The sequence below is a fragment of the Homarus americanus genome, unplaced genomic scaffold, assembly GCF_018991925.1.
Source record: "Homarus americanus isolate GMGI-L3 unplaced genomic scaffold, GMGI_Hamer_2.0 scaffold7626, whole genome shotgun sequence".
In the NCBI taxonomy this organism is placed as follows: Eukaryota; Metazoa; Arthropoda; class Malacostraca; order Decapoda; family Nephropidae; genus Homarus; species Homarus americanus.
This window is the reverse complement of record NW_024718273.1, coordinates 19325488-19336712: the sequence shown is the minus strand read 5'-3', so window position 1 is coordinate 19336712 and position 11225 is coordinate 19325488. Positions and strand designations below refer to the sequence as shown.

Genomic DNA, 11225 nt, shown 5'->3' with positions numbered 1-11225 from the left:
CTTCAGTTAGTGTAGGAATGAGCGCCATCTATTGGCAAGGCCCTAAATAAAATTAGCTCCGAGAAAGGGGGGGGGGTTCAATTTCAAACTCAACCTCTGCTTCTTGTGTTATTATTCATTTTTATTGTTATTATATATTTTGTAAGTTCTCTGAGTTTATTAACCATCAAACTTTTTTTGTGTTCTCGACGTGTAAATCGTATATAGTCTCCGGCGGCTGCTTGATGACGCCACCGTCGCCGAGACTTACTGAACTAAGTGAAGTCAGTGTTGCCATTTCAGAGGTTTTCCCGCTAACTCTAGATGTTTTGCTGTCTAGCTGCTAGCTTTTTTTTGCGGATTTAACTGATGTCTGGCGGATTTCTCGCGGTTTTAGTTATATAATTATACTTGCATAAGTATAGACAGGCAGTGGAAGGATTTCACTCTTGTGAAGTGGAATGGATTTTCTGAAACTGTCCTGTTGGCAGAGTTTGCTTTATCAGTTCTCGTTATACCCGACTCTAATGCTGAAATACCTGTAGAAAGGATATTCAGCCAGTTAAATATAGTGAAAGATATACTTCGAAACAGAATGGAAACAAAAACGGCTAATGGTCTTCTTGCAATACGAGCAGGTTTGAAAAAAATGAAAAGTCTTGTTTTGAATATGAAATACCTACCGGCTGATATCTTGAAATTGATTGGAACTAGCAATGCATGTCACTGAACCAATCCTGAAATCAACACCAAGAGCAAGTACATCTGGAGAGGAAACAGAGGTAGAGGAATTCGATGATTCCTCTCTCTTCCTGTTTTAAAGGTTGGTCATGCATATCCTTTGATGTTGATTATACTGTAGTGGATTCCTCCCCTACAAACGCTGTTTGTCACTGACGAGCCGACCCACGAACCCAGCCGCACCTCGTGTCTAGGTCAACCAGCTCCGCCTTACATGACGGAGGTCAATTATTAAGCCACGCCTACCTCCGCTATATAAGATCTCACCTCGTGATGACCTAGCTCTTTCCACCTACAGCCAGTCTTCAAGTAACACCTCCTCCTCTACTCCTGCCTGGCGGCCCTCGCTCCCGCCGGCGAGCATGGCGACCCACAAGCTGGTCCTCCTCTGAGCATCCTCACCAACCAGCTCTCTCTACTCAACGCTTGTAACCATGCTGCCTTCCCAGCACCAAGCTGCACTATTCATCCAATACAATATGTATATAGAGAGCACATTGTGAGTTTCCTTTATCCATCTCATCCTGAGTGTGAACCAAACATCACGTACCCCACAATACTTCTATGTACCATACTTTCTATATTTATCATTCTATTTATTTATATATATTAATCAGTTTAATTGTTTATATACCTATATACGGTATATATAAAGAGGGTAACACATGCTATTATCTGTATAGTTACAATCTAGCGGGTTAGGGGTCAAATCTAGCGGGTTTTGGAGTCTCATATAGCGGGAATGTATATTTGTAGATGGTAACACTGAGTGAAGTACTGAAGTTAGTGTTGAGGCTGCAGCTAGGAGGTGAAGTACGTCTTGTGAACTCGCCTCAAAGATTACTGTTTTACCATGGCTGACGCAGGCTTTTTCCGCGTAAGTTGTTATTCTGTGAGATTTGTAGTTAATTCTGTTACCAGTTAGGGGCGGTAGTGGTGTAGCGAGTGCAAGAAGATAGTAATTATGTGAGTGGCGGCGGCGGCGGCGTCTCGGGTGGATCAACATGGCGGCCACACAGCCCAGGATTTTGGCGTATTATTTTGATGTTATTTATATAGAAACAATATGTTTAGTAAATTCACGGCAGATCAATATATAAGGGAAGCTAACGATTTGTTATCTGTATAAGAATTGCACCTTGGATTGCCAATACAAGACATTCACCTGGGACTCATGTACTGTACTCTACGAGTCATTCTACTGTAGAGGAAATTATGAAACGTGTCGGGGAGAACCTCCAAAGGTAAACTGATAAGTATAAAGTAGAGAGTAAGGGATGCCGTTAGTGTGCTGAGAATGTCGGCACCAAATTTTATAAAATTATTGATTTTGTTTTTTACCGTGATACTTATGAGGCCCCATGATATTTCCACCGGAAATTAAGGATAACCGAGATATTAATTTTTCAATATTATAACATTTGCTCAGTCACAAGTTTCGCTGTGTCTTGCTTACTTTTGGCGGAATAGGTAGTATTGCACCGGTATTTGTTTTGATATTAAAAATAGGTTTTTCCTGTGGTAGTCGATGAGTTTCCAACGAATTTGATATTAATTTCAGCAGGAAATCACTATATATATATATATATATATATATATATATATATATATATATATATATATATATATGCAAGTGAATCACTGTAGGTGCGCGTGATCGAGGTATACGCTGATAACTACAAGGAAAAAGAAAAAAGTTCCCAAGCGCTTTCGTGTAATTCACATCTTCAGGGGTGAGTACAGACTAAGGAGAAATACATAAGGCAAATATATATACAGTAGAGGAAGGTGAGGTCAAGCCCACAATAGTCAGGTTATTAGGTAGTGACCCTACTAATCTTCAAAAAGCACCACAGCAGTCGGTAGTCAGGTCAGAGGGTAAGATCACCCAACCTTCTCACCTGGTTACAAATCTTCTCAATTACGAAATTATCCAGTTTGTACATACCATTACTCAAATTCATGTTGACGGATTCGGTATGTTTAATGAGACAAACATTATAGAATTCAATCTCATTAAACACATATATATATATATATATATATATATATATATATATATATATATATATATATATATATATATATATATATATATATATATATATATATATATATATATATATATATATATATATATATGTAAATATCACGTAAATCGAGACTTGCGTTTTTTCTAGAGGAATCGGTTATTTTGCAAAATGATCGGCATATATATTGGTAATTTTGCAAAATAACTTATAAACAGACAACCTAAACTAACTTAACCTTATGGTTAGGACAGCACATAGTCCAAAGTTACAAAAAAAAAGCAGGACCACTTGACTGTATCAAGCCACATGTGCCATCCTAATCTAACATTACTCAACCAGAAGGTTAGGTTAGTTTGTCTGTTTATAAGTTATTTTGCAAAATTACCATTATGCATGCCGGTCATTTTGCAAAATTACCAATTTCACAAAAAAGTAACATTTTTATTTTAACCATTTTGATTTCACTTAAGTTGCAGTTTTGATCGCACAAAGTGGGCAGGGGTCTCTAGTATAGTAAAAGGAAATTCTGGGGTAGAAGTTGTAAAAAAATGAGTCGCAAAATAAAACCTAACCTAACTACTGTACAGTTTGATATTTAAAGACAGGTGTCCAGTAGCTGAGTTAGGAAACTGTTCTTTGGGTTATTAAGAACATCCCCCCCAAATATAGAGGAAATAAATATTTGCCAAATAAAAAGATCAAGAACCTGATCTCACAAACATCAGTATACAGTAAATGTCTTACCCAACCTAACCAGAAGAACCTGACATAACATTAATAATAATTAAGTTTATTGAAAGAGCCACAAGACAAGGAAAAACAATGAACCCAAAGAATTAAACCTGATATTGAAAAGTAAAATAACTCCCCCCAAAATATAAATTTCCATGGAAAATGCTACAGCTAAACTATTCTTATTTTTTCGTAGCGGATACAAGTGCGGCAGCTATCCGCCAAAAATCACCCCAGATATTGGAATGGCAGCTGTATTGACAATATGTTTAATGCGAAGGTTAAGTTAGTTAGAAGGAAGGCCATAGTTACTACGGTACTGTATAGTCATCTCATCGTGCATTAGGCTACCACACCAATAGAGTGTCGTTTTGCATGCGGCTGCTGTACCTATAATATCCTGTAAATTTTTTTGGCTATACTGTCTCCCTATAGTACTGTATATAAATCAATTATAGTTTCATAGTTGATCTTTTACAAATCTTAACCATGAGTGTTACTAATTTGTGGGTTAGTGCAAAATATTATATCATGATGAAAAATTAGGTAAATTTGTATAGGTAACATGGTATAAGTCATGAACAGTGAAGGAAGTCTACAAATAATATTTCGTAATATTTTATTTGGTTGCTATAGTATCTGTTTCAGTGTGTTGAAGTGATCAAATTGACTGGTGTTTATACAGTAACAACCTTGTATTATTTAAGGATAGTTGCTGAGGATATGCAGCCAACTAAGGAAAATATATACTGTATACTGTATAGAAGAAAACTTATTTCTTACCTGAAGAATAAAAGCAAATGGGGCGGAGGAATAGTCTTATTTATAGTAGTGTACACCCACTAAAAAATTATTCGGCACCACTTACGTCATGATACAATATGACACGGGTGCCAAATAATTTTTTCGTTGGTGTACAGTACAGTATTAAGGGTACAGTGCAATACAGGTATATTTATGTGTGAAAAATACCAACAGTTTATATATAATTCCTTTAATGTTTACAGGGCACTTCTGCAGAGCAGGATAATCGCTTCAGTAATAAAGACAAGAAACTCATGAAGGAGATGAAATTTGCTGAAAGTTTAAGCAAAAAGGTATGATGATGGCTGTTTACCTTCCATTAGTATAGCTACCAATATACAGTATTTATTGTAGATGAGTAGTGTGTGTGTGTGTTATTAGTACCTATACAGTACAGTTTTTAAAGTTGTCTCATCTCTTCCTTGGCTATATACAGTACACAACTCTACTTAATGTTCCTTCTTCTGTAATAAAATTTGATTACCCTAAGATCCCCCCACACACACACACACACCTTGGTTTATTTCACTAAGATTAACCACCCTAATCCTACTTTAACCCCCATTAGGCAGTGTTAAGGTGATTAATACTAATGGATGTGAACATAAAATTTTCTTCAATATAAAATATCTTAGTATTCTTTTCTATAATGGAGTCTAAAATTTGTTGAAGGATTTAAATTAACATTACCTAATGGATGATTATTGATAATTAGGTTTAGTGTATCATATTAATGGTAAATATCCAGAGAATTATAAGTTTTTAACAAATACAGTGATATCCCCATTAGCTGGAACAATTGGTGCAGAGCATTTCCGGGTAATGAGACGACTCTCTCAAAGCTGGAAAAAATCCTTCATCCCCGGAATTTTCCGGGTAGCGGGAAAATGCTCTCGGAAGTTCCAGAAATTGCCCACTACATTATCTCTCGAACCCGGAAAAATATTCCTCATCCCCGGAATTTTCTGAAAAATGTGCCCCTTGGAAAATTTCAATTTGGCTATTGGAGAGTGCCAGGTCTGAGGGATTCCAGCTAATGGAGATATTACTGTACAGTATTTAGAATAAGTTTTTAACAAATATTTTCTTATACTTTTGTCTTGGAAGTTACAATTAATGCATTTTATTTTTCCAGGTTGATATGACCAAAGTGCGTTTAGAGGTGATCAAACCTTGGGTCACAGAAAAAATTACAGCCATATTAGGCATAGAAGATGATGTTGTAATAGAATATGTCTTCAATCAGTTGGAAGCAGAGAAGGTGAGTCTTGTGTGGATGGGGGAGGGATGTGTACAAGGCGTGAGTCTTAGAATGTGTTAAAGAATGACCGACATAATTTTTTTTATGTAAATCAATCCACAAATCCTAACTAAATTACAAAAGGATAAGTATGAAAGCTATTCATACTCATCCTATTATTTACCTCGTATGATTTGGTGTATGGCTGTTGTGCGTTTCTTAGTACACAGATACATTGTTTGTGTATCTTAAACCAGAATTTGATCTGACATTGCCAATCTTTCCTGGTAATAGCAAGTAATGCCAAAGGGGTGTTGGTCCATGGTGATGGAGGCGCCCCACCCAGCGACCTGCTCCAGGCTACCTGTAGGGTAGTATCTCCGTCTACACCTGACTGGCCCATCACAAGGGGCTGGTCTTCTCTCCCTGTCTGGGTTCTTTCTCCCTGGGAGTGTAAGGCACCTCTGCCTTGACACCCAGTGAGGGAAGGATCTCCAGCATCATTGGATAGCACCTTTTACTCAGGCACGTGTCCTGGGAAACTGGGCCAAGGCCTGGTATAACATCGAGGGACAACAGCCTGGGCATTAAGCCTGGGATAACTGGGCCAAATCATCATCTCTACAGATCTTCAGTTACCTGGATTGCTCTGGGCATCAAAGCCTGGAGCAGTCTGGGTATTTCACCATTCATCCTGTGGTACTGGCCTGGAGATTGCTGGGCCTCTTGCCTGGGTCTAATGACCTGGGGCAACTTCCTTGGCAATCCATCCCATTACCAGGGATCTGAAATCTCGGGTAATGTCAACAGTCTTCGTGGGACCCCGGCCTGGACCCTTCCAGGCTTCATCCACAGTGCAGATGATAACTACTGTAGAAGTCTCAGGCTCATGTGGGCTGGGCCTTCATCATCATCATCAGAGGTCCAGGACTCTTTGGTTTGGATATACCACCATTCCAGGGAACTCCATGCAGAACCAAGTTGGTGAATCACAAGAATAAGAATAATGTGAGGCTTTTCCAAGAGCTTCCTCAGCAGTCCTCACCTTCCCCACAAATGGCTCTTAATGCCATAACATTTTTAAGGTACAAATGTCTCTTAGGCCAAATTGAACATGTTTCAGGATAGCCATCAGTACCCCCAAAAGGATGGCTGAGAGGAAAGTGTCATACAGTACTTATAAGATAGGTAAAATATTTTATATTATGTGACATGCACACACACACACACACACACACACACACACACACACACACATATATATATAAAGAATATCCAAATTTTTCATCAAAATAAAGATGCATGCATGTACAGGGCCTTCAGCTAGGGCAAAAAACACAAGGGTACTTGAAATTATTTTCACAAATTAGAAAATGACAACAACTCCTCACAGACTAGTTAAGAATTTTAGTAAAAGATAATTCTCATTTGATTTAAATTGCTTTTAATAATTTTCTGTTCTGTAACCCATTCTGATATTGTTAGTGGAAACTGCTGGTGATGTTGAAATGTAAATTGGTGAGCCATAGTGATAGCATAAACCAGAAGTGGTGAATTGATAAAACATTTGAGAGGAAACCCAGCCGTGATATAATAGCTGGCATTAAGGATAATAAAGGTGGTCACGTGTAGTGCTGGCCACACTGCCTCTTATGTGCGTACTCTTGGCTTAGTCTCACCGATAGGCTCACTGGTCTATGGGATCACGTTCACTTTTCGCATCAACCAAATATGAATCTTGGGTGGATTAGATTTATACATTATCAGGAATAGTAGTGGAAAAGAATTGGATCCCTCCCCTCACACACACATTTTTTTATTCATGCGTTCTGTACAGCTCCCCAAAAAAGTATCGGTAGATTTCCCTTCGCTATAATTTGAAATGGTTTTATATGATCCCCAGTACATCATCATATGTTGGTATGCCTGTTGCCAAATCAACAACATTATAGATGGGGGAAGGAGTCTTCCTTTTATAGTGTACTGAATACATCAATATAACGGGTCAGGAAACATTGCTCAGAAAGCCTCTGATCACGTCGACCCCGTGGCTTACGGTACGTTTTAGGGGGACTGTACGTAGGGATTCATTAGGTCTATCATGTGGGTCAGGGAAAATATTTTCTAGTACAAATCACAATCAAAAATTATTTTTGTCACAGTATTCCTTTTATACAAGATAACTGATCACCTGAAGATTAGACACCCTAGCTTATATCATCTGATGATTAAACAACCCAACCTAACTACTGCAGGTAGTGTTAGGGTGGTTAATCTTAAGGTGGGGTGTCTTAATTATTGGGTGATGCAAGATAATTGATGGCCAGAGTTTCCTTGAAAACTAGTAATACTGTGCATGCACCACCCTGCCACAAGGCGGGACTACACCTTGATATAGAGGGAATATCTGCTGTTGTAGTCTTGTTTAATTGTTATAAACTTGTACTTTTGTTGTAATGAAATAATTGTATTTAGTAATAGGATGTAAATGCTGATTGCAGCCTTTTTCAGTTTTTATTATAATTTATTACTAATGACAGCTGTTTTAACTTAGTTGTTGGTATTCTAAATGAGATTTTTTGAAGCACTGAATCATGATAAGATTGATGAGCTGATAAGTTTATCTTTGTGTGTGTGTATATATATATATATATATATATATATATATATATATATATATATATATATATATATATATATATATATATATATATATATATATATATATATATATATATATATATATATATATATATATATATTATATTATATTATATATATATATATATATATATATATATATATATATATATATATTATATTATATTATATTATATTAGTATAGTATTGTAATAATTTAGGAGTCAATTACCCAAGACTGATATTGACATTGACTCAGCCTTCTAGGAGGAGGAGGAGGGAGGCTGATGCTGCACTTCATCCATGTACAGTAGTGGGAGTCTGTGCTGCTCTCTCAGGTTTGGTGTGTTAGTCTACTGTACCTGCCTTCCGTGGCTTCATATTACTAAACACGTTCCTGGGACAGTATCAAAGCCATCTTGGTGGCTCTGTTTATATTTTACAGTTGAAAATCAACCACTAAATTAAACTTTATTATCTGTTGCATTCTTTTTAATAGATTTTGTCCTGATTGGTGTGTTATGATGGGGAAAAAATCATGTACAGGTCATGTTTTTTGTAACTTAGTGGTTCTGTTGGTTCTCCAAGCATATTGAATCTCATTATTGCTTGTATTATATTTGTTAGTTTTTAAAAATAGTTTATTATGTCTTGCAGAATCCAGATCCCAGGAAGATGCAGATTATGTTGACAGGCTTCTTGAACGGTAAAAATGCTCGTATATTCATGGGGGAGTTGTGGGACCTCTTGGTGTCTGCTCAGGCCAGTCCATCAGGCATACCGAAGCAGTTCCTTGACCAGAAAAAAGAAGAACTTAAGAAGAAAATGGTAAGTAATTATGATGCCATAAGGGTACAGTTGAAAGTCCATTATATTAAGGGTGTGTTAGATGTGCAACCCCCATCTAATGGATTATGTACACACTAAAAATATTCTGCACCCTTGGCTCTGAAACCATCCACAGCGATCACTGTGACAGAAGCCGTGATGAATGTGTTTATAATGTGTCTTGGTCCGGTGTGTGTTATTGTAAAGATGCAAGAATAATCTTTTGTTAGTGTTCAGTACAAGGAGAGAGAAGTGCATTGTATGGAGGTTTCACTATTGATGTGACATGTTTTCAGATCACTTTCTGTCATCATTATAAAACTTTTTTCTTACTGTGCAGCTTAATGTCAAAAGAGTGTAAAGTCTTTACATTGTCGTGAAATAATGATAATCTTTTAAAAGAGGATAGAATACATGTCCTTTATCTTACTGTGCAGCTTGATGCCTTTTGGAGAATGAGAAAATCACAGCAAGTGTCAATTGTTTATCTTGTGCTGTACTGTACAAGATAAACAATTGTGACACTTGCTGCATCAGACAATGTGAGCAGTTTTACAGTACAGTACAATAGTACAATACTGTACTGTACTACTCATCATACAGTCTGACGCAGCAAGTGTCACAATTATTTATCATGTACAGTACAGTAGATATCTAGTGTTGCCTTTATCTTTGGTATCCCCTCTTAACTTATCCTTGTAGTATGTATTTACTCTTCCTTGTACACGTTGTTTTAGTCATTCTGGCCTTAGATGTTTTGACCTTTATTTATATACAGTTCATGACCACACCTTTATTCTGTCCTCTCGGGGAGGGGGGACACCAGAAAGGATACTTTCTGTCCTTTTGTCTGCTTTTCTGCCCATCACCTCTTTTGGGAGCTGTATACAGTACTTGATAAATGTCATTAAATTTAATCTAACTGTTTTGGGATATTTTACAACAATCCTTCAATCTTTGTATGTGCTATCATTGTCCACATTTATTGTTGCTTTAGCTTGGTGGAGGAGTTATTTGCCTTAAGGGACCAGCTGCTCCTCACTGGGACAACTTGTTCCTCACTATGCATTTTCTTATTACAAATTTGGAGGAATATTCTGCCTGTAAAGGCCTGGGAATTAGGGATAGAAATCCCTTACCAGACTAATCAGGTTCTTAATAAAGGAAAGTCAAGGACCATGGTTTTCTGAGGAATAGCAAACAACCGTTTGAGATTGACATCTCTTTACTATAAAAAACATAACAAAACTCTGACACCACTCAACAAACATCAAATAATTATGGGATTCAAACAATTAATGCAGTCAACAGTTAATGGAGTCAAACAATTAATGGGAGTCAGCAATTAATAGAATCAAACAATTAATGGGAGTCAACAACTGATAGAATCAAACAATGAACAGATATTTCCTACGGCAGTGGCCCTGGGGGAAGGTTCTGGAATACGGTGATCCACACTCATTCAATTCCACACTCGAGTGACGTCTTGAAATGACAGAACACCAGGGCACAGACGGAATGAGATGAACTGACGGTCGTGGTATGTGGTAGTGGTAGATGACCAGAGAATTGACAGTCGATAAGTGAAGGTCTGGGGACACAGCCCACGAGTCCAGGACCTATGATATCACAGCCAGAATTTGACGAACAGCGGGGGAGGTAGATAGTGACTGTATGGCGGCTGGGACGAATCTGCCGGTGACCCAGATAGTCGCTGCTGTTCTCACCTCTGTCCAAACCGCCCCAAGTGTCGTCCGCACCAGCAGACGTGAGTTAGCAGCGGTAACCAGCAGGAAGATCGTTTCCGCCCTTACACTGCCTGATGAAAATTTTGGAAATTTCAATCCAGAATTTGTTGATGCCAATTATCAATACTGATTCAGTTTCCATCACTAAATAGAATTCACTGATGTGTAAGAGTGTCACTAACACACACACACATACAGGGAAATAGTGTAAGAGTTAATCTATCACTATATCCCTGTATATGTTAGTGAAATGGTCTTGGGAAGCTATCCACAGTAGAGGTGTTTTGATAATGACAGTGGACCAGTTTCTAGAGGCACCAATATTGTGCAGGGAACACAAGAATGGTGTCCTGGGAAGGGAAGTGTGGAACCTGTGCTTCTAATCTGACCATTTTGGGCTTGTGAATATTTAGTTTTTAACCAGAGTTGTGACCTCTTGGAATGTGGTGTGGTGACCACTTCTAGTGGCAACAGTGTGGG

At 37.7% G+C, this 11225-nt stretch overlaps 1 protein-coding gene across 3 annotated transcripts in view; it reads left to right on the top strand.

Annotated features, from left to right (window-relative positions):
- The first annotated feature begins 1502 nt into the window (after nt 1-1502).
- LOC121859538 (serine/arginine repetitive matrix protein 1-like) overlaps nt 1503-11225 on the top strand; it is a 32880-nt gene continuing 23157 nt past the window's right edge. For 2 of the 3 annotated variants that reach the window (XM_042356418.1, XM_042356417.1), the window contains exons 1-4: nt 1503-1597; nt 4493-4582; nt 5425-5550; nt 8827-8997. In XM_042356418.1, the coding sequence (XP_042212352.1) occupies nt 1574-1597; nt 4493-4582; nt 5425-5550; nt 8827-8997 (411 nt within the window). In that variant the 5' untranslated portion in view covers nt 1503-1573. Of the gene's footprint in view, nt 1598-4492; nt 4583-5424; nt 5551-5823; nt 6615-8826; nt 8998-11225 lie in introns of those variants that run through there. The other variant, XM_042356419.1, reaches the window with a different exon arrangement.